The sequence below is a fragment of the Panthera onca genome, chromosome A1, assembly GCF_046562875.1.
Source record: "Panthera onca isolate mPanOnc1 chromosome A1, mPanOnc1 haplotype 2, whole genome shotgun sequence".
NCBI lineage: Eukaryota > Metazoa > Chordata > Mammalia > Carnivora > Felidae > Panthera > Panthera onca.
Genome location: NC_138339.1, coordinates 240,116,135 through 240,140,765, shown reverse-complemented (window position 1 = coordinate 240,140,765; position 24,631 = coordinate 240,116,135). Strand labels below are relative to the sequence as shown.

General features: G+C 37.5%; 1 protein-coding gene across 2 annotated transcripts in view; it reads left to right on the top strand.

Moving 5' to 3' along the window:
- Nucleotides 1-24,631, top strand: part of RNF17 (ring finger protein 17) — a 112,434-nt gene that overhangs the window by 62,362 nt on the left and 25,441 nt on the right. For both annotated transcript variants that reach the window (XM_078449852.2, XM_078449838.2), the window contains 7 exons: nt 840-1,067; nt 1,731-1,881; nt 2,036-2,154; nt 7,815-7,905; nt 9,089-9,204; nt 10,832-11,118; nt 12,433-12,596. In XM_078449852.2, the coding sequence (XP_078305978.1) occupies nt 840-1,067; nt 1,731-1,881; nt 2,036-2,154; nt 7,815-7,905; nt 9,089-9,204; nt 10,832-11,118; nt 12,433-12,596 (1,156 nt within the window). The remainder of the gene's footprint in view (nt 1-839; nt 1,068-1,730; nt 1,882-2,035; nt 2,155-7,814; nt 7,906-9,088; nt 9,205-10,831; nt 11,119-12,432; nt 12,597-24,631) is intronic.

The following is a 24,631-nucleotide window of genomic DNA, read 5'->3' as shown; positions in this document are numbered from 1 at the left end:
TTTCAGCTCAGGTCATGATCACAGGGTTGTGGGATCAAGTCCCATGCTGGACTCAATACTGAGTGTGGAGCCTGCTTGGGATTCTCTCTCCCTCTCTCTCCGCCCCTCCCCCCACTCATGCTCTTGCTCACTCAAAAAAAAAAAAAAAAAGAAAGTTTGGCTTTTTTTTTTTTTTTTTTTTTTTTAAATTTTTTTTTTTTTTCAACGTTTTTTATTTATTTTTGGGACAGAGAGAGACAGAGCATGAACGGGGGAGGGGCAGAGAGAGAGGGAGACAGAGAATCTGAAATAGGCTCCAGGCTCCGAGCCATCAGCCCAGAGCCTGACGCGGGGCTCGAACTCACGGACCGTGAGATCGTGACCTGGCTGAAGTCGGAGGCTTAACCGACTGCGCCACCCAGGCGCCCCGAAAGTTTGGCTTTTAAGGGTGGTTTTTGTACTTACTTTGGTAATAGTTAGCCCTTTTTAAAAAAAGAAACTAAAATTGCTGTTAATATGAAAACTGGGAAGCAGCGAATCATAGCTAAAACTTGTTCATCTCTAGGGGTACCTGAGTGGCTCAGTTGGTTAAGCTCCCGACTTTGGCTCAGGTCATGATCTTGCGGTTCGTGGGTCCGAGCCCCACATTGGGCTCTGTGCTGACAGCTCAGAACCTGGAGCCTGCCTCAGATTCTGTGTCTCCCTCTCTCTCTCTCTGCCCCTCCCCTGCTCATGCTCTATATCTCTGTCTCTCAAAAATAAACGTTTAAAAAAAAAACTTGTTCATCTCTAGATCTAAGCAAATACAAACATGAATATTTTGCAAACTATTTTTGCTAATGGATTTTGTTATTTTCCAGGTATACCCTCAAGGATAATTCCAAAAAACATAGTGAAGTATGGGATCCTTCTCCAGAAGAAATTATTTCAAATGAAGTAAACAGCTTAAATCCTGTATCTATAAAATCTCTACCTAATGAGAATCTCCAGTCACTTTATAATAAGGAACTACCTGTACATATCTGTAATGTGATATCTCCTGAGAAGATTTATGTTCAGTGGTTATTGACAGAAAACTTACTTAACAGGTATAACATATAAGGAAAACATGGATTGCATATGGGCTTTTTTCTATATTTTGTTTCAAAAATATAGAAATCACAAATGTAGAATTTTAAAAGCAAAATTATTTCAGTTAAACAGTCACTTAAACACTGGTTAAAAGTATACAAATAGTGTATTTACTGGCTATTTTCACTATATTAGAATTAGTCATTCCCCAAATACTTATTGAACACCTATTTTTGACAACCAGTATTGTAGGTGTTGGGGATACAGTGGTAAAAACATTTACAAGTCTTTGGCGTCATGAAGCTTAAATTCTGGTAGAGAGACAATAGACAAAATATTTACTGTAGTAGATGGTGATAAAGACAGTAGAGTAAAAGCAGTTGAGGAGGAAGGCAATTTTGGATAATCAGGGAAGGCCTCAAAAAGACTATGACATTTGAAATGGATCCTAAAGGAAGAGAGGGAGTAAACCATGAGGGTATCTGGAGGAAGATCATCTCATGCAGAGGGAAGAACAAGTTCAAAGGCCCTGCAGTGGAAATGTGCTTGGGTATTCAAGGAAAAACAAGGTATCCAGTTTGGCTTGAGTAGAGTGAGAAAGGGGGGACAGTAGAAGACGTGGTTAGAGACTTAGGTGTTGTAAGGAAAGGTTTGAAAGTTAATTTTTTTTCTCTATACAGTTTAGAAGAAAAGATGGTAGCTGCTTATGAAGACTCGAAATGGGAACCCGTTAAATGGGAAAATGATATGCACTGTGCAGTTAGGATCCCAGATAAAAATCAGTGGCAAAGAGGCCAGATCATCAGAATGGTTACAGACACATTGGTAGAGGTAAATGCAGAGTTAAAAATATAATTGTGAAGGTGAATGGATTCAGTATTTTATCTTGAAATTTTTTAAATCTAATTTTTATTATGCTATTCAATTTGTGAAAAACATTTTGAAATACTGTCTTTCCACAGACTCAAAGTTACTATTTTCATAGGTTTTGCTGTATGACGTGGGTGTTGAACTAGTAGTGAATATTACCTGTTTACGAGAGCTTCAAGAAAACCTAAGGACAATGGGAAGATTATCTTTGGAATGCTCTCTTGTTGATATAAGGTAGTTTTTAGCTGAGTAAATTTTCTCACTATTGAATAATTACAAGTATTTTTCTTTTTTGTTGGGTTCTTGTCAGTTTTAATTTTACTAGAATTCTGAAATTTCATAAATCTAGTTAATTTGGGGGCGCCTGGGTGGCTTAGTTGGTTAAGTGACTGACTTCAGCTCAGGTCATGATCTCACGGTTCATGAGTTCAAGCCCCACCTCGGGCTCTCTGCTGTCAGCACAGAGCCCACTTTGGATCCTCTGTCCCTCCTCTCTCTGCCCTTCCCCCACTCGTATTTTTTCCCTCCCTCCCTCTTCCCCCCCCCCCCCACACACAAATAAGCAGTTATTTAAAAATATAGTTAATTTTGAGGTTTTAAGAAGAGGGAAAGATAAAAATTTGGAGCACATAAACTTTAGAGGTACCAAGGAATATAGATAGGTGAGTATCACGGGTATCTAGGTAGATTCAAACTGCTAAATTATTAAAAACTTGAAGGACATAGGCAGATAGAAATAAAGTATATTTTATAAGCTTAGCATTGCATGGAAAGCTAAAAATACATAAATTACCAAAAAGTGAATTAGGATTCTGAAAGTGGCATGAAATACTTTTTGAATCTAGTAGAATTCTACCATAAACACAGAGCAGTTTGGATAGCAAAACTAAAGACAGCACAGTCGATCTCTAAAACCTAAGTAGACACCTAGGTTTCCCTCTGTAAGCCCCAAATACAAACAAGTACACCATGTGGTACACCATGCCCTTATGGACCCTTAGGGTTATCGGCATTTGTGTGGAAGGAAGGCTGACTGGGATTCTAACAGCTCTGAGAATAGTAATTGACAACAGGTTTTCACTGGAGCCAATGTAAGCCAATCTGAGAACAACAACCAAGACCAAGAAGGGAATAATGCAAGATGCTCTTCATAATTGGATGTGAGAGATCTATAATGTGCCGCATTTTTGTGGTGCTGGAACCTTAGCCATATAACCTTTGGAAGTAAACTGATGCTCTCTTCCATGACCTCACACTGAGCAGAAACTGTTGGGGATAGAGCCTAATTTGAGCAAGACAGACACTGGGGCAAAGGAGAGAAAAGATGCAGATAAAAGTAGGGGAGAGGAGCAAGATATCAAAGTATGAGGCCATATTTTCTGTCACTTTGGGAGAACAGCACCAGAGAGTTCTAAAGCCATGAAGCTAGGAAAGCAATAGTGATCTACCTCTTCCTTCTAAAAGCACAGGAAATTTTCTTTCATTTAAAACATGATGATGTATCATTTGCAAATATCTTCTCCCATTCAGTAAGTTGTCTTTTTGTTTTGATGGTTGTTTCCTTTGCCATACAAAAGCTTTTTATTTTGATGTAGTCCTCATAGTTTAATTTTGCTTTTGTTTCCCTTGCCTCAGGAGACATCTCTAGAAAAATGTTGCTATGGGCAATGTCAGAGGAATTACTGCCTGTGTTCTTTTCTAGAGTTTTTATGGTTTCAGGTCTTACACATAGATCATTTTTTCTAAAGGAGACTTACAGATGGTCAAACCACAATAGGATATCTCTTCACACGTGTTAGAATAGCTATTATCAAAATGACAAGAAATAACAAATGTTGGTGAGGATGTAGAGAAAAGGGAAACTGATGTAATATTGGTTGGAATATAAGTTGGTGCAGCCACTATGGAAAACACCAAAGAGGTTCCTCAGAAATTTAAGATAGAACTAGTATATGATCCTGCAATTCCACTTCTAGGTATTTATCAAAACACAACTGAAACACTGATTCAAAAAGACATACACACCCCTATGTTCATGTCAGCATTCTTTACAGTAGCCTCACCAAGATAGGAAAGCAACCTGTCAACCTGTAGATGAGTGGATGAAGAAGATGTGTGAAGTGATATCCCATTGTACCAGAGTAATGCTGGCCTTATAGAATGAGTTAGGAAGTATTCCTTCCTTTTTAACTTTTGAAATAGTTTGAGGGTAAATATTATTATCCCTTTCTTAAATGTTTGGAAGAATTCACCTGTATGGTCATCTGATCCTGGACTTTTGTTTGTTGAGAGGTTTGGGGTTTTTTTTGTTTTGTTTGTTTGTTTGTTTTTATTGCCTCACTTTCATTACCACCAGTCGGTCTGTTCGGATTATTTCTTCCTGACTATGTCTTGGAAGATTCTATGTCTCTAAGAATTTATCCATTTGTCCCAATTTTTTGTATATAACTGTTCATAGAAGATTCCTATGAGACTTAATATGGGTATGTATTGTCCTCAGATTTCTTTTTGAAAAATACAGAAGTGGCAGTTTTCTGTTTGTAGGGCACATTTATTCATTGATAAATCCATGGAAATAAATCTAATTCTTTGTAATAAGAATTATAGAATTTTATAAAGGGGGATTAGGAAGTATAAACTTCCCTTTATAAAATAAAGGGAAATGAAATTAAAAAAAACTCCCTTCATAAAATTCATGGAGATGAAAAGTCAGCATAGGGAATATAGTCAATAATGTTATGATAATGTTGTATGGTGACAAACTTACCAGGGTGAGAACTGAGTAATGTATGGAATTATTGAATCAATATGTTGTACACTAGAAACTAACATAACTTTGTTAATTATACTTTAATAAAAATAAGAGATATATAGAATCTTAGAATTGGAACTCAGAGATCTTAGGGGCATCATGACAGTAATTCTTTTTATACCAGCCCTAATAAATGAACAGTCAAGACCAGCTGACTTCACTGCTGTGGAGCACATCTCTTTCAGTCACTAGTATTTCCCTACACTGTATTAAAATTGGTCTCCACAATAGGATACCTTGTTCTTAGTGACCCCTTTCTGTTCTAATTGCTGGTAGACCATTTATTTAATGTTCTTGAAGAGCTTATCAATAGTAGTTTCCATAATCTGCCTGTTTGCACAGAACATTTCTCTAATCTTACAGGTACCTTTTCCACTGTCTGCGATTACTAAGAGTGACTGTGGGGCCACATCAATAAATTTGTTCTATAAATTGAAAGAATTTAATGCCCTGGAATGGAAATTTCAGGCCAACCATCCTGAAAATTCTTATCCTGGGGACGCCTGGGTGGCTCAGTCGGTTAAGCGTCTGACTTTGGCTCAGGTCATGATGTCATGGCTCATGAGCTTGAGCCCTACATCGGGCACTCTTTGTCAGCGCAGAGCCTGCTTCACATGCTGTGTCTCCCCCTCCCCCGCTCATCACTTTCTCTCAAAAACAAACTTTTTAAAAATTTAAAAAATATTTTATCCTAATTTTCAGTTCTACCTTGAACAGTTCAATCAGAGCAATTGAACAGAATTCATCAATCCTTTAATTGTATCCAATAATGTAGAGAATGTGTTCCTATACACACCTTGAATTATATCTTTTGGACTCAAATGGAATACCATTATTTCATGAGTCTAATACTGGCTAACCTTTAGCACTTCTGGACCCTGTGTTAATTGTCTTACAGGCATTACTCTAGTTAATCCTCACAATAAACCTTTAAGCTATAGATAAGGTATTATTTATAGATAAGAAAATTGAGTCTTCAAGAGGTTATTTTCCAGAGTAATACATCTATTAACTTTTGAGCTAGGATTATAAACAAGTCTGAATTTAGAATTGGAGCAAAGTGCCTGGGTGGCTTGGTTAAACGCCTGACTCTTGGTTTTGGCTCAGGTCATGATCTCACAATTTGTGAGATCAGGCCCCAAGTCAGGCTCTGTGGTGACAGTTCAGAGCCTGCTTGGGATTCTCTCTCTGCCTCTCTCTGTCCCTCCCCTGCTATAGACAAATAAATAGGTAGATATTTTAAAAGAAGAATTGGAGCTCTAATCACTATGATTTACTACCCTTCTGAAAAATCTTTTTCTTATAGTAAAATACACAAAACATATATATTTTGCCATTTTCAGTGTACATTTCAGTTGTATTAAACATATTCACAATGTTGTGCAACCTTTACCACTATCCATTTCCAGAGCCTTTTCATCTTTCCCAACTGAAACAGAGTTGTATGAATACAGACCAAAGAATTTTTTAATGTTGTAAATACTTTCATAATCTTAAAAGTTAATATTTACAAAATATATATTCATAATAGAGCATAAGAAAATCTTAATGTTAACACTGATTATTTTTAAATATTTATTTGGGGGAGAGTGCATGTGGGGAAGGGGCAGAGAGAAGGGGACTGAGGATCCGAAGTGAGCTCTGCACTGAGAGGCTAGTAGCAGCAAGCCCGATGTGGGTCTCAAACTCATGAGCCTCGAGATCATGACCTGAGCCAAAGTCGGACACTCAACCAACTGAGCCACCCAGGTGCCCCTGTTAACACTGATTTTTATCTGAATATCGTCATAATAAATTTTAAAAACCACAACTAATTCTAAGAGTCACTGGTAATTTAAATTCTTAATTCTTAAGAACATCATTTGGGCTTCTTAGTAAATAGTGTAGCATATTTACTAAATCCTACTTGGTCAAACTACATGCACAGTTGGTTTTGTTCACTCATTAATGTGAAAAGATTGGCCAGGTTAGTTGTTTACCCGATGGGTCGACTCCATTGAAACTCCAGATCTAGAAATCATGTATAGAGAACCTTTAGAGCCTGCATTATGATACTTGTAATCTCTTTCATGGTACCAGTTCTTTATTCTTTGGAGGCGGATTTGATGGAAAGTCAGTTTCAATTCCACAAACTAAAATAGACGAGGAAATTGAATATTCTGCTTTTCATTGACCTGTCAATATTTATTGAACATTTTTTTAAACGTTTACTTATTTTGAGAGAGCACACGCGTGAGCGGGAGGGGGCAGAGAGAGAGGGAGAGAAAGAATCCTGTGCAGGCTCCATGCTCAGTGCGGGGCCTGACACAGGATTTGATCTCATGATTGTGAGTGAGATCCTGGCCGAGCCGAAATCAAGAGCTGGATGCTATTCCTGAAATCATTATTACACTATGTTAACTAACTTGGATTCAAATAAGTAAATAAATAAATAAATAAAGTCAGATGCTTAACCAGCTGAGCCACGCAGGCGCCCCTATTGAACATTTTTACCATGAATATTAAAAATAAATTGTCCATAAATTATTGAGGCTAATATTCATGGGTAGCAATTCATATTAGATTTAAATTCCAGAAAAAAGCTTTCAAAAATGTTTGGGCAGTGGAATCATTCTTGCAAAGGGATTGTTCTTTTTAAATTTCCATTAAATAGTTTTAAAGTGCTTTCTGTGTGCCAGGCACTATCCTAGGCATTAGGGATATGATGATGGACATAACACATAATACGTTATCCCCACTCTCAAGAGTTTATAGTCTACTCAGCATGTATGAAATGTACATAATAGGTAAAAAAAAAAAAATACGTAAAACATTACCTTTTTAAGGGTTCTCAGTGTAGCTGCAGAACAGATATACATGTTAGCATATGATATGATCCCTAAGTAGAATAGAGAGGAATAAGCAAAAGTCTATGAAAACAGAAGAAAATTATGAAAATAACAGAAGCCATGCTTTAATTGATTTCTCACTACATATGAAGTTTGTTCATATATATATGAATATATACATATAGTGGTTCTTTTATATTTCTGTATCTTAGGCTATTTGTTATAAAACAAGTTGTCTGTTTTTGTTGTTTTAGACCAACTGGTGGGAGTGACAAGTGGACAGCTACAGCTTGTGACTGTCTTTCATTGTACCTGACTGGAGCTGTAGCAACCATAATCTTACAGGTGTGTAGTGGGCTAAACAGTTACAATGATGTTTTCTACAATTTATTGTTGAGAAAATAACAGCAAACTATTTGGATTTTTTGACAGCCTTTTTGGTCTTATTTCAAGTTATAACACCTGTTTGTTATAGATACCCCATAGATTATTATATGAATTAATCAAAACATTTCTAAAGTAATAATCTTGAGTTGATAATTTGCATGTCAAAAAACATGCTAGAGAGCATTTCTAAAGCCTTTTGCTATTCTTTACAAACTGAAGAGTTAGTCTTCTAGTGAAATCATATTGATTGTATGCGTAAAAATGGGTGTTTGTGTAAGTATAGGTTTGAGAAGAGGGATATATTTTTTCAGAACCCTTAAAAGTATTCTTTCTTTACTTTTATTCCAATGGGATACCTTTTATTGTGTTAATTTTATTGTGTTAATGATTAGAATTTTCTTAGGTAATTTTTCCGTGTTACTTTTTCTATGTGTACTTTCTCTATTTTCCTAATTCCATGTGAAGCAGAGTATATAGGCCTTGCAGCACTTTCCTTTCTTTACACACACACACACACACACACACACACACACACACACACACAGAGCACACCTGGGAAAATACATTTCAGTTCTACAATTTGCAAACGGTTTAGGAAGATAGACAAATTTGTAACTTATGTTCCCCCAGCCTGTTCTGGGCTGAAAGAAAAGTTTGCAGTCTGCCTCCCCTGACAGATACACCCATGTTTCACCTTGACAGTGAAGTCTTCCTGGGGTGCCTGGGTGGCTCAGTCAGTTGAGCGTCCAACTTTGAGGTCATGATCTCGCAGTTCGTGGGTTTGAACCCTGCTTTGGGCTCTGCACTGATGTTGCAGAACCTGCTCTCTGTCTCTCCCTCTCTGCCTCCCCCACTCATGCACACCTGCTTACTCAGTGTCTTTCTCAAAATAAATAAACTTTAAAACAAGATAAGACAGTGAGGTCTTCCTGACACATTTCACAAACCAACTATCTGTCCCACTTGACTCTCTTCCATGTTATTTTCTCTCTGATAGAGTCAGGTACCAAAATAACTTTACTAGGTTGGAAATTTATTTTTCTGACTTGGATAAATGTGGAGGAAATGCCTGTGAGAAGTATGTTGTTTATAAGGTTTCATTTTAGTATTTCATATTTACTGTTTTCTTAAATCACTGCAGGAAAACAATACAACATGGCCATTACCTGTGAAAATTTTCTGCAGAGATGAGAAAGGAGAGCGTGTCGATGTTTCTAAATATTTGATTAAAAAGGGTTTGGCTTTGAGAGAAAGGAGGTATGGACTTTTTTTTTTTTAACACCAGTTTATAATGAAGGCTTCTTATTTGCCTGTGTAAATCCTTATATCTGTGTGCTTTCAAACCTGAATTTCATCTTGCTTGCTCCTAATGATTTATAAACTTAACCTTGAGAAGTGAGCTCAGAAATAAATTCATTCAGGATTGCTTATTTCTTTATTCAGGCTCATTAGCTCTTACATCTTTAAATCCCTACTGACATTTCTGCTTTTATGTTTTCCCTTTTGCTTTGGCATTTACACTCTAAACCAAAGGAAAAGAGAATTACGTACTGGGTACCATATCTGAGCCCTTTGCCATCATTTGCTTAGACAGAAATGTTGAAGCTTTATGTTGGAAATTGTGGTAGGTATATACCAAAATGTGTTTATGTGAAACACGAATGGATAGCAGAAAAGTAATTGAACAATATTTAAATTTAAAGACCTTTCAGGTACTAAGTTTGTGGTTTAAGGTACCATTGGTACAAGAGGCAAAGGATGAGGATATTGCTATAGCCCTAGCTGCTGCTTTTTATTTCTTGCCTACTAGATACAAGGCCTATTAGAACTGCAAACACATGTTCCAAGTAGCCACTTTGTACCATACGTGGCCAGATCTCTTTTTTTATCTTGCACTATTATAAATTAACTTATTTGGGCCAGGACCCCGGTCCTGATGTAATGGTAGGAGAATGAGAAATCAAAAATAAAATGGGGCATGAAGTAGTTAGGTAAGCATGGTAGCGTGTACTGGCATACAGCAAGGCTCTGCGTAAAGATATCCTGCATGTGCCTCTTTTCAGGTTCACTGGCTTTAGGCTAAAGCAATTCCTTGGTAAAAGAATGGTAAAGTGGAAAGTGCTAGGCAAGTTAACACTGCTAACAAGTACCACCGTGATGTTCTTTACTGCTTTTACGACACTAAAACTATTAGCTGTCTCAAGGCTGAAGTCCAAGTGAGAACGATGTTAGTTGAAGAATTATGTAGCTGTCCCACAAGTGCTTATCTCCTTTTTTTTTTTAAAGAAAATACAAGAAAGTAGAAGAAACAAAAACCTACAATGCTATGAAAATAAACAATATTTCCTATAGGTTTTTTTTATAGTATGCGTACATTTTTTTAACTGGAAGGGAATGACAGGAAGTAAAAAAATTATGAGTTATAGCTTATTACCACTGACACTATCTCAGTAGTGCTGAATTATTTTTAAGGGACTTATTATTTGTATTATTTTCATAGAATGTGTGTATGTTCTGTCTGTGGACTAAATTAGAATTAGCCTGAAGATGTTGTATTTCCCTTTAAGATCTAGTTAATTGTACAATACTTGTAACATACTTTGAGATTTTAAGACAGAATAACATGTAAATATGAGACAGTAATTTAAAACATTTAAGTGAAATTATATTACTTTTTTCTCAAGCTGATTTATAATTTAAAACAATTTTTATTATAACTTAAATTATGCTCTTTTTTATGTAACAAATTAGACTAATGTATCCTAGACTAGAACAAATATTTTCTTTAAATTTCTAGTATATTTGAAGGACTCTCTTTATATCGTTTTCCAAAGAATGTTTTCATTTGCTCATGTTTAGATATATTATTTTTTGGATGTTACAGAATTAAAAAATTAAATAACAGCCATTCATCTGAGAAGTCTTTGGAAATCCCCCCAGAACAAGAAGATTCAATGGTTACAAAGTGTATTAAGACTAACTTTGACCCTGACAAAAAAGCTGCTGATGTTATCAGTGAACACAAGGTATCTGAATTTAAGCAGAAAATTCCAGAACCAAGAACCACTGGATGCTACAAACCACCAGCTATTCCTAACATGAAAGTATTTGAGGCAACAGTCAGCTGCATTGGCGATGATGGAACTATATTTGTAGTACCTAAGTTGTCAGGTAATATCTTTTATGTTATGTGGGATTGATTAATCACTAAAAGTAGTAGCTAGCAGCCCAGTTCTCTATGAAGTATACATAGATTGAAATACCTTGGGCAAGATTTAACCTCATTTTCACAGGTTTTTTGTGAAAATAACTCATGCAAAGTGCTTTTCACATAAAAATCATTTGTTGAGACATCAGGGATAGACACTGGGCGTAAGAAAAACATGGAGCTGGTTCCAGGTTTGTAAGACCTGGCACTTATGCAAGTTTGGGAGCTCTCCAAGAGAAAAGAATACAAAAGTTCATATTCTGTAGAATGAGGAAAGAAACCACAACGAATGACTGGAGATTGGGAGCCCTTTGAGAATATTCATCTCCTTCCTGCTATCTCTTTAAGCTTATGTACAAATGTCTCCTTACTACAACCTGGGTGCATCCAGCATACTTTGTAACTGACAGCAGCTCTAGCACTCATGGGTATTTAAGTCCATTAGCTCCATAATAAGTATTCCAGCTATGGATAGGGGTATGATGGCTATGCATTTGTTGAAATTTTTGTCTCATTTGTTGACCTCCTAAACCCTGTTTTTCTGGTTCAAACACAAAACAAATCTGTGCAATTTGCTATTCTAGAAGTGAATAGTCATAGCTAAAGCTGGTTGACTGTTACGTTGTCAGGCAATGTGCTAGATGTTTTACATTTAATCCCCCGCAATACTGATAATGGAGACAGGTTCTGTCATACCAGGTTTACAGATTAAACTGAGGCTCATGGAGGTAAAGAAACAAGATCACACAACTAAAGTGGTAGAACTGATGTGGCAGTTGCCCCCATACTTTGCCTTCAGTGGTATCAGTTATGGGGATATGTATTTACTGTGGAAATGATGAGCCAATTAGCAGCAAATAGCAACATTAGAATTTTAATTTTATATCCCAGAATTATGTTGTGTCTATCTAAGCATCAAGTAACACCTGACTTGTGTTCTACTTTACTTAAGTATGCTGGTAAAATGACATTATGTTAACATGGTAGTTATTTTATATTAGGCTATCTGTTAATGTGTTTAGAGCTTTTAACCATGCTTTATTCCCAAAATTATGCTTACATTTATAACCAGAGATCAGAATAATTATTTACATGCTGTTAGTTCCATGTTTTGAAACGTATGGAAGCTACTGAAGGAGTTATATTTTTATTAAAGCTCTAGTAGTTCCTTATACTATTATCCCGGTGATGAGATTATTAAAGGTTATTGATGATTTCATATTGAAAATGGGAGGAAATTCTTCCTAAATGCTTTCTATTTTTAATAATTTCTTCAGAATTTGAGCTAACAAAAATGATGAATGAAATTCAAAGTAATTTAAAATGCCTTGGTCTTTTGGAGCCTTATTTCTGGAAAAAGGGAGAAGCCTGTGCAGTAAGAGGATCAGATACTATGTGGTATCGAGGCAAGGTAATGGAAGTTGTTGGTGGCAGTATTAAGGTGAGTCTGGTGTACTTTTGTGACTACTTTAAGGCTAAATGTTATAATGTTAAGTGATCTTTAGAGTATAAATACATGAAAGTTTGATTAAAACATGTATTAATGAGTTCAGTCTTGTAGGAAGACCAGATACATTATACATTCATTCATAATAAGAATTTTTATTTCCAGGGCACCTGGCTGAGTCAGAGTGTGTGACTCTTAATCTTGGGGTCATAAGTTTGAGCCCCATGTTGGGTGTAGAGAGAACTTAAATAGGGGCCTGGGTGGCTCAGCTGGTTAAGCATCGACTCTTGATTTCAGCTTGGGTCATGATTTTGTGAGATCCAGCCCCACATCAGGCTCTGTGCTGACAGCATGGAGCCTGCTTGGGATTCTCTCTTTGCCTTTCCCCGACTTGCACATGCACACATGTGTGTGCTTTCTCAAAAATGAATGAATGAATGAATGAATGAATACGAATTTTTACTTTAAAGTATATTTATTAACTTGAATAATCAAAAAATATTTCCAGGTAGAGATTTGGCTTTTGGTGCCTTAATGGTACCACTTACTTGTAATTGGCAGCCCTGTTCGTACACAAACAAGTAAGGCAGCTTGTTTTCCAATATGTTAGATATTTCCTTAGCAAATTTGTTTACAGCCCAGCTAATTTACCCTTTCACAGTAACAGTTTATCTTTCCAGAATACTGAGGTAGTACTTGAGTTTCATGCAAAATCTTCAGAGAGAGCTGCGTATTTTGAAAAACTGCATTCTTGGGGGGGGAGGAAAAATTAAAGAGAAAAGTCTTTTGTTTCTACTTGCACAAGACTTTTGTTACGTATTTGATGATGATACCTAACAATTACATAGCACTTCAGGTTTTTAAGCTTCTTTCACATGTGTGCATTCATATTTTATAATTCATTTCCAACTATCGAATAGATTATTCACATTTTACTAATAAGTAAATTGATATTTAGATCCAGTGACATGCCCAAGGTCACCATATCAGTGAGTAGTGATGCTGGCATTCATACCTATGCATCTGATTGCTAAATTTCCAATCTGAGTCGTGTGCTTTTTCTGCTGGACTATAAGCTTTAAATCGTTTTAATAAAAGTGAAATGGTTTCAAATTTTCAGTATTTGAGCATATGGATACTTAAAGATTCATGTGTTTAAATGCAAATGGGTCCACTTTCACATACATTTGAATTGTTTAGGTAACCCTTTTTCTTTTTTAATGTAAAAGTAAACTAAAAATCAGGGCACCTGGGTGGTTCATTTGGTTAAGCGTCCAACTTCAGCCCACGTCATGATCTCACGGTTTGTGATTTTGAGCCACACGTCAGGCACTGTGCTGACAGCTCAGAGCCTGGAGCCTGCTTCGATTCTGTGTCAGCCTCTCTGCCTCTCATGCTCTGTCTCCGTCTCTCTCTCCCACAGAAATAAATAAATAAACAAATAAACTTGCATTGTTGTCATGACACATGAACTTTACGTGTATGGAATATAAATAAATAGGATGGTGGTGAACATTGATTTTTCTCACACTAAGATCTCTGTTTTAAATTTGTATTATACTTTGGTATTTTAATAATTACTTCTTATTTTTTCTTAAGGTCATTTTACATTTCAAGTATACACAATAAATTTTTCATTCCTTAACCTGATATCTTTAAAGTTTATCCTGTGGTCTGCTTTAAGAAATAATTACAGGGGGTTAGGGGAAGATGGCGGCATAGGAGGACGCTAGGCTCACCGCGTCCTGCTGATCACTCAGATTACCCCTACACCTGCCTAAATAACCCAGAAAACTGCCAGAAGACTAGCAGAACAGATTCTCTGGAGCCAAGCACAGACGAGAGGCCCACGGAAGAGGGTAGGAAGGGCGGAGAGGTGGTGCGCGCTACACAGACTGGTGGGAGGGAGCCGGGGCGGAGAGGAGGCCTGCCGGCCAAGCAGAGGCCCCAAGTCTGGCTTGCAAAAGGGGAGGGGCCAGACGGAGTGTGTTCCGACAGCAAGCGGGGCTTAACATCTGGAAGGTTATAAGTTAACAGCTCTGCTTGGAGAGCAGGAAGGCTGGAGGACAATGGGAGAGAGAGTTGTTGAGCCCTGGACGACAGAGCTCAGCTTGGTGGGGAACAAAGGCATTCGCCAGAGCCATCTCCCTCGCCCATCCCCCAGCCAAAATCCCAAAGGGAACCAGTTCCTGCCAGGGAACTTGCTTGCACCATGCAAACACCCAACACTATGCTTCTGCGGATCCATCCCTCTGGCGGTGGGCCTGACTCCTTCCCGGTGCCGCAGGGCCCCTCCCGAAGCGGATCTCCGAAGGATAAGTGAGCTAAGCCTGCCCCTCCCGCCCCTGTGTACCTTGCCAGTCCACCCCAGCTAATACGCCAGATCCCCAGCACCACAAGCCTGGCAGTGTGCAAGTAGCCCAGACGGGCCATGCCACCCCACAGTGAATCCCGCCCCTAGGAGAGGGGAAGAGAAGGCACACACCAGTCTGACTGTGGCCCTAGCAGTGAGCTGGGGACAGACATCAGGTCTGACTGTGGCCCCGCCCACCAACACAAGTTATTCAAGACAGCACAGGGGAAGTGCCCTGCAGTTCCGCACCACTGCAAGGACTATACAAAATGACAAAATGGAAGAATTCCCCCCAAAAGAATCTCCAGGAAGTAACAGCTAATGAACTGATCAAAATGGATTTAAACAATATAACAAAGTGAATTTTGAATAATAGTCATAAAATTAATCACTGGGCTTGAAAACAGTATAGAGGATAGCAGAGAATCTATTACTACAGAGATCAAGAGACTAAGGAACAGTCAGGAGGAGCTAAAAAATGCTATAAATGAACTGCAAAATAAAATGGAGACAACCATGGCTCAGATTGAAGAGGCAGAGGAGAGAATAGGTGAACTAGAAGATAAAATTATGGAAAAAGAGGAAGCTGAGAAAAAGATAAAAAATTCAGGAGTATGAGGGGAAAATTAGAGAACTAAGTGATGCACTAAAGAGAAATAATCTACGCATAATTGGTCTTCCAGAGGAGGAAGAGAGAGGGAAAGGTGCTGAAGGTGTACTTGAAGAAATAATAGCTGAGAACTTCCCGCATCTGGGGAAGGAAAAAGGCATTGAAATCCAAGAGGCACAGAGAACTCCCTTCAGACATAACTTGAATCAATCTTCTACATGACATATCATAGTCATACAGGCAAAATACAAGGATAAAGAGAAAATTCTGAAAGCAGCTAGGGATAAACGTGCTGTAATACATAAAGGGAGACCGATAAGACTCGTGACGGATCTCTCTACTGAAACCTGGCAGGCCAGAAAGGAATGGCAGGAAATCTTCAATGTGATGAACAGAAAAAATATGCAACCGAGAATCCTTTATCCAGCAAGTCTGTCATTTAGAATAGAAGGAGAGATAAAGGTCTTCCCAAACAGACAAAAACTGAAGGAATTCTTCACCACTAAACCAGCCCTACAAGAGATCCTAAGGGGGATCCTGTGAAACAAAGTACTGGAGACATCGCTACAAGCATGAAACCTACAGACACCACAACAACTCTAAACCCATATCTTTCTATAATAACATTGAACGTAAATGGACTAAATGTGCCAACCAAAAGACATAGAGTATCAGAATGGATAAAAAAACAAGACCCGTCTATTTTCTGTTTACAAGAGACTCATTTTAGACCTGAGGACACCTTCAGATTGAAAGAGAGGGGATGGAGAACTATTTATCATGCCACTGGAAGTCAAAAGAAAGCTGGAGTAGCCATACTTGTATCAGACAAACTAGACTTTAAATTAAAGGCTGTAACAAGAGATGAAGAAGGGCACTATAAAATAATTACAGGGAGTATCCATCAGGAAGAGCTAACAATTATAAATGTCTATGTGCCGAATACGGAAGCCCCCAAATATATAAAACAACTCACAAACATAAGCAACCTTATTGATAAGAATGTGATCATTGCAGGGGACTTTAACATCCCACTTACAACAACGGATAGATCATCTAGACACAGATCAATAAAGAAACAAGGGCCCTGAATGATACATTGGATCAGATGGACTTGACAGATATATTTAGAACTCTGCATCCCAAAGCAACAGAATATACTTTCTTCTCGAGTGCACATGGAACATTCTCCAAGATAGATCACATACTGGGTCACAAAACAGCCCTTCATAAGTATAAAAGAATTGAGATCACACCAGGAACACTTTCAGACCACAATGCTATGAAACTTGAAATCAGTTACAGGAAAAAGTCTGGAAAACCTCCAAAAGCATGGAGGTTAAAGAACACCCTACTAAAGAATGAATGGGTCAACCAGGCAATCAGAGAAGAAATTTAAAAATATATGGAAACAAATGAAAATGAAAATACAACAATCCATACGCTTTGGGATGCAGCAAAGGCAGTCCTGAGAGGAAAATACATTGCAATCCAGGCCTATCTCAAGACACAAGCAAAATCCCAAGTACAAAATCTAACAGCACACCTAAAGGAACTAGAAGCAGAACAGCAAAGACACCCCAAATCCAGCAGAATAAGAGCAATAATAAAGATCAGAGCAGAAATAAACAAAACTATAGAGCAGATCAATGAAACCAAGAGTTGGTTTTTTGAAACAATAAACAAAATTGATAGACCTCTAGCCAGGCTTCTCAAAAAGAAAAGGGAGATGGCCCAAACAGATAAAATCATGAATGAAAAGGGAATTATTACAACCAATCCCTCAGAGATACAAGCAATTATCAGGGAACACTATGAAAAATTATATGCCAACAAATTTGACAACCTAGAAGAAATGGACAAATTCCGAAACACCCACACACTTCCAAAACTCAGGAGGAAATAGAAAGCTTGAACAGACCCATAACCAGCGAAGAAATTGAATCAGTTATCAAAAATCTTCCAACAAATAAGAGTCCAGAACCAGATGGCTTCCCAGGGGAGTTCTACCAGAAGTTTAAAGCAGAGATAATACCTATCCTTCTCAAGCTATTCCAAAAAATAGAAAGGGAGGGAAAACTTCCAGACTCATTCTATGAAGCCAGTATTACTTTGATTCCTAAACCGGACAGAGACCCAGTAAAAAAAGAGAACTACAGGCCAAATCCCTGGTGAATATGGATGCAAAAATTCTCAATAAGATACTAGCAAATCGAATTCAACAGCATATAAAAAGAATTATTCACCATGATCAAGTGGGATTCATTCCTGGGATGCAGGGCTGGTTCAACATTCACAAATCTATCAACGTGATACATCACATTAATAAAAGAAAAGATAAGAACCATATGATCCTGTTAATGCAGAAAAGGCCTTTGACAAAATTCAGCAACCTTTCTTAATAAAAACCCTCGAGAAAGTCGGGATAGAAGGAACATACTTAAAGATCATAAAAGCCATTTATGAAAAGCCCACAGCTAACATCATCCTCAATGGGGAAAAACTGAGAGCTTTTTCCCTGAGATCAGGAACATGACAGGGATGTCCACTCTCACCGCTGTTGTTTAACATAGTGTTGGAAGTGCTAGCATCAGCAATCAGACAACAAAAGGAAATCAAAGGCATCAAAATTGGCAAAGATAAAGTTAAGCTTTCACTTTTTGCAGATGACATGATATTATACATGGAAAATCCGATAGACTCCACCAGAAGTCTGCTAGAACTGATACATGAATTCAGCAAAGTTGCAGGATACAAAATCAATGTACAGAAATCAGTTGCATTCTTATACACTAATAATGAAGCAACAGAAAGACAAATAAAGAAACTGATCCCATTCACAATTGCAGCAAGAAGCATAAAATACCTAGGGATAAATCTAACCAAAGATGTAAAAGATCTGTATGCTGAAAACTATAGAAAGCTTATGAAGGAAATTGAAGAAGATATAAAGCAATGGAAAAACATTCCCTCCTCATGGATTGGAAGAATAAATATTGTCAAAATGTCAATACTACCCAAAGCTATCTGCACATTCAATGCAATCCCAATCAAAATTGCACCAGCATTCTTCTCGAAACTAGAACAAGCAATCCTAAAATTCATATGGAACCACAAAAGGCCCCGAATAGCCAAAGTAATTTTGAAGAAGACCAAAGCAGGAGGCATCACAATCCCAGACTTTAGCCTCGACTACAAAGCTGTAATCATCAAGACAGCATGGTATTGGCACAAAAACAGACACATAGACCAATGGAATAGAATAGAAACCCCAGAACTAGACCCACAAATGTATGGCCAACTAATCTTTGACAAAGCAGGAAAGAACAGCCAATGGAAAAAAGACCGTCTGTTTAACAAATGGTGCTGGGAGAACTGGACAGCAACATGCAGAAGAATGAAACTAAACCACTTTCTCACACCATTCACAAAAATAAACTCAAAATGGATAAAGGACCTGGATGTGAGACAGGAAACCATCAAAACCTTAGAGGAGAAAGCACGAGAAGACCTCTCTGACCTCAGTCATAGAAATTTCTTACTTGACACATCCCCAAAGGCAAGGGAATTAAAAGCAAAAATGAACTGCGACCTCATGAAGATAAAAAGCTTCTGCACAGCAAAGGAAACAACCGACAAAACTAAAAGGCAACCAATGGAATGGGAAAAGATATTTGCAAATGACATATCGGACAAAGGGCTAGTATCCAAAATCTATGAAGAGCTCACCAAACTCCACACCCAAAAAACAAATAACCCAGTGAAGAATTGGGCAGAAAACATAAATAGACACTTCTCTAAAGAAGACATCCGGATGGCCGACAGGCACATGAAAAGATGCTCAACGTCACTCCTCATCAGGGAAATACAAAGCAATACCACCTCACGCCAGTCAGAGTGGCTAAAATGAACAAATCAGGAGTCTATAGATGCTGGCGAGGATGTGGAGAAATGGGAACCCTCTTGCACTGTTGGTGGGAATGCAAACTGGTGCAGCCGCTCTGGAAAACAGTGTGGAGGTTCCTCAAAAAATTAAAAATAGATCAACCCTATGACCCAGCAATAGCACTGCTAGGAATTTACCCAATGGATACAGGAGTGCTGATGCATAGGGGCACTTGTTCCCCGATGTTTATAGCAGCACTTTCAACAATAGCCAAATTATGGAAGGAGCCTAAATGTCCATTAACTGATGAATGGATAAAGAAATTGTGGTTTGTATATACAAAGGAATACTACTGGCAATGAGAAAGAATGAAATATGGCCCTTTGTAGCAACCTGGATGGAACTGGAGAATGTTATGCTAAGTGAGATAAGCCATATCTGAGAAAGACAGATACCATATGTTTTCACTCTTATGTGGATCCTGAGAAACATAACAGAAACCCATGGGGGAGGGGAAGAAAAAACAAAAAAAAGAGGTTAGAGTGGGAGAGAGCCAAAGCATAAAAGACTCTTAAAAACTGAGAACAAACTGAGGGTTGAAGGGGGGGGGGGGGAGGGTGGGGAAGGTGGGTGATGGGTATTGAGGGAGGGCACCTTTTGGGATGAGCACTGGGTGTTGTATGGAAACCAATTTGACAATAAATTTCATATATTGGAAAAAAAATTACATTAGGGGTGCGTGGGTGGCTCAGTTGGTGAAGCATGTGACTCTGGATGTTGGGGTTGTGAGTTTGAGCCCCACATTGGGTGTAGAGATTACTTAAAAATAAAATCTTAAAAAAATATATTACATTAAACTGTACTCACCCTAACTACCTGTAATGTACTCAGATACCTTTTATTCAGTTCTATTTCATTTTTTTAAATGCTGATTGCTGAACCAACCCAATTAAATAGTAATATGTTAATTTCATTACATTTGGGCAAAATAAATCACTTATTGACATTCCTTATTAACTTTAAAAAGTACATCAAAACAGTACGGCACTGGCATAAAAACAGACACAGTGGAAGAGAATAGAAAGCCCAGAAATAAACGAATGCTTATGTAGTCAATTAATTTATGACAAAGGAACCAAGAATATACAATGGGGAAAAGACCTTCTCTTCAACAAAGGTGTTGGGAAAACTGGACGGCAACATGCAAAAGAATGAAACTGGATTATATCATATACTATACACAAAAATTAACTCAAAATGGATCAAATATTTGAAATAAGGACCTGAAACCTTAAAACTCCTAGAAGAAAACACAGGCAATAACTCCTTGATGATGGGTCTTGGTGACCCATCAAAGGCCGCCAAAGCAAAAATAAACACCTAGGACTACATCAAACTAAAAAATTTCCCACAGCAAAGGAAACCATCAATAAAATGAATAGGCAACTTGTCAAATGGGAGAAAATATTTGCACATCATGTATCCCATAAGGTGCTAATATTCAAGATATATAAAGAACCCATATAACTCAATAGCAAAAAACAATCTGATTGGAAAATTTGGTAGAGGATCTGAATAGACATGTTTCCAAAGAAGACATACAGATGACCAGCATGTACATGAAAATGTGCTCAAAATCACTAATCTTTAGGGAAATGCACCTCAAAGGTACAATATCACTTCATACTTGTTAGAAGGACTGTTATTAAAAAGTCAAGAAATAACAAGTGTTGGTGAGAATGTGGACAAAAGAGAACCCTTGTGCACTGGGAATGTAAATTGGTACAACCACTACAGAAAACAGTATGGAGGTTCCTCAAAAAATTAAAATAGAACTATCATATCCAGAAAGTCCATTTCTGGGTATTTATCTGAAGGAAATGAAAACACTCAAAAAGCTGTATGCAAAAACACACACACACACACACACACACACACACACACACACATATATGTATGTATATGCACCCCCATGTTCATTGCAGCATTATTTACAATAGCCAAGATATGGAAGCAACCTAAGTGTCTATTGATGCATGGATAAAGAATATATGTGTGTGTGTGTATATATACACACACACATACACGCACACACATGCATGCAATGGAATATTCAGTCACAAAAAAAGAAGGAAAACTTGCCATTTGCAACAATACGAATGGATCTTGAGGGCATTCTGCTAAGTGAAATAAAGTTAGAGAAGGACAAATACCACATGATCTCACTTATTTGTGGAATATAAAAAATAAAACACCATCAGTATCAAAAAATACTAAGCTCATGGATACAGAGAACAGATTGGTGGTTCCAAGAGATGAAGGGGTGGGGGTGTACAAAGTGGGTGAAGGATCAACAAATACAAACATCCAGCTATAAAATAAATCATGGGGATGTACAGCATGGTGACTATAGTTAATAATACTATATTGTATATTTGAACATTGCTAAGAGTAAATCTTAAAGTTTTCCTCTCACACAAAAAAATTTATGTATGGCGATGGATGTTAACTAGATTTATTGTGGCAATCATTTCACATTATATAAAAATATCAAGTCATTATTTGTATACCTGAAACTAATGTTACATGTCAATTAAAATAAATTTTAACAGGGCGCCTGGGTGACTTGTCGGTTGGGCATCTCACTTCGGCTCGGGTCATGATCTCATGGTTTGTGGGCTCGAACCCCATGCCAGGCTCTGTTTTGACAGCTCAGAGCCTGGAGCCTGCTTCGAATTGTGTGTCTCCCTCTCTCTCTCTCTGCCCTCTGCCCACTCGTGCTCTCTCTCTTTCTCTAAAAAGTAAACATTAAAAAAAATTTTAAGGGGCGCCGGGGTGGCTCAGTCAGTTAAGCGTCTGACTTCAGCTCAGGTCATGATCTCACGGTTCATGGGTTTGAGCCCCGTATCGGGCTCTGTGCTGACAGCTCAGAGCCTGGAGCCTGTTTCAGATTCTGTTTCTCCCTCTCTCTCTGCCCCTCCCCTACTTTCACTCTGTCTCTCTCTGTCTCAAAAATAAATAAACATTAAAAATTTTTTTAAATAAATTTTAACTTTTAAAAAGAAAAAAATTGGAATGCATATTAAAACAAAAAACACAACTGGAAGAGACAGAGACACATTAGAACAAGACATGACAGAGATGTTGGAATTACCTGAGAATTTAAAACAACTATGATTAATATGAAAAGGGTTCTTGTGGATAAAGTAGACTGTGCAAGAACACATGGACAGTGTAAGCAGAGAGAGAAAAATACTAAGAAAAGACAAAGTAGAGATAAATACATAAACAAAAATGAATGCATTTGATGGACTTATTAGTAGACTGGACACAGATTGTGTGTGTGTGTGTGTGTGTGTGTGTGTGTATACACACACACACACACCACACATCTTGAGACCTCCCAACCTGAAAAGAGAACAAAGACTGAAAAAAAAATTCAAATACCCAAGGACAACTACAAAAGGTATAACATATGGATAATGTGAATACCAGTAAAAGAAAGGATTGAAAAAGTATTTGAAATAATTACAACTGAGAATTTTCCCCAAATTAATGTCAGACACTCAACCACAGTTCCAGGAGCTAAGAGAACACTAACCAGGATAAATGCAAAAACAAAAATTTTTTAAACTACACCTGGGCATATCATTTGGAATTACAGAAAATTAAAGAAAAAATCCTGAAAAAAGCCAGAGGAAAAATGGACCTCACCTATAGCTGGGTGGCTCAGCTGGTTAAGCGTCCAACTCTTGATTTCAGTTCAGGTCATGATTTCATGGTTCATGGGATTTAGCCCCACATTGGGCTCTGTGCTCACGTTGTGAGCCTGTTGGGGATTCTCTTTCCCTCTTTCTCTGCCCCTTCCCTGCTCACATGCGCATTCTCACTCTCTCTCAAAATAACTAAACTTTAAAAATAATTAAGAATTACATCCAATTTCTCCTCAGAAGCCATACAAACAAGAAGAAGGTGGGTTTAAATGTTTAAAATCTTAAGAAAAACACCCCACCAAACTGTGAAATTAACCTTAAAAACTGAGTGATAAAGACTTTCACAGAGAAACAAAAATTGAACTTGTTGCTAGTAGACCTGCCTTGCAAGAAATAGTACAAAAAATTCTTTAAAGAGAAGGAAAATAATAAAGGTCAGAAACTCAGATCTAAGTAAAGAGAACTGAAGAAGGAATAAGTGGAGATAAGATAAAACTTGGAGTTTTCTTATTCTTAATTGATGTAGCATAATAGTTCAAAGTAATAATAGCAACAATGTGGTTAGTATATATGCTTATGTATGTATATACAAATATACCAAATGCATATGTATGCTTGCTTAAATATAAGTGAAATAGATAACCATAGTACAAGGAATGGAAGAAAGGAATTAGGATTGTTTTGTTATAAGGTATTCATGATACCTGCAAAGTGGTAAATGTTTTTTGAAAATAGACTTGGATTCAGTGTAAATGTTTAATAATGATAATAATTCAGTATTATAGTAAACTAAATGGAAACCACTAAAAATTGCTTTTTTTTAAAGTAGGCTTCATGCCCAGTGTGGAGCCCAATGTGGGGCTTGAACTCACAACAAAGAGATCAAGACCTGAGCTGAGATGAATAGTCAGATGCTTAACTGACTGAGCCACCCAGTTGCCCCTAAAAATTGCTTTTTAAAAAGTATAATTGATATGCTAAGAAAGAGAAAATGCAATTATATAAAATGCTCATTTAAAACCACGAGGCAGAAAAATAGTGGAAAACAAGAACAAAGAACAAAAGCAGTAAATGGAAAATAGTAACAAATAAATGTACCAATTAACTGTATGTTGTCTACAAGAAACCCACTTTGAGTATAAGACACATATAGATTTAAAATGAGTGGAAAAAAATGAGTGGATAGAGAAAAATATTCTGTGCCAACACTCATTAGAAGAAGGCAGGGATATCTATAATTTCAGAGTAGACTTCAAAGCAGGAAAGTTATCAGGGATAAAGAAGGGCATTACATAATGACAGAGGAGTCAATTCTCTAAGAAGACATTACAGTTCCTAATATGTATGTGTATAACAACAAAAGAGTAAATCTGCATGAGGCAAAAACTAATAAAATTGCAAAGAGAAATACCCACTAACATAGTTGTGGACTTCAACACTCTATCAGAAATGACAGGTCTAGCAAGC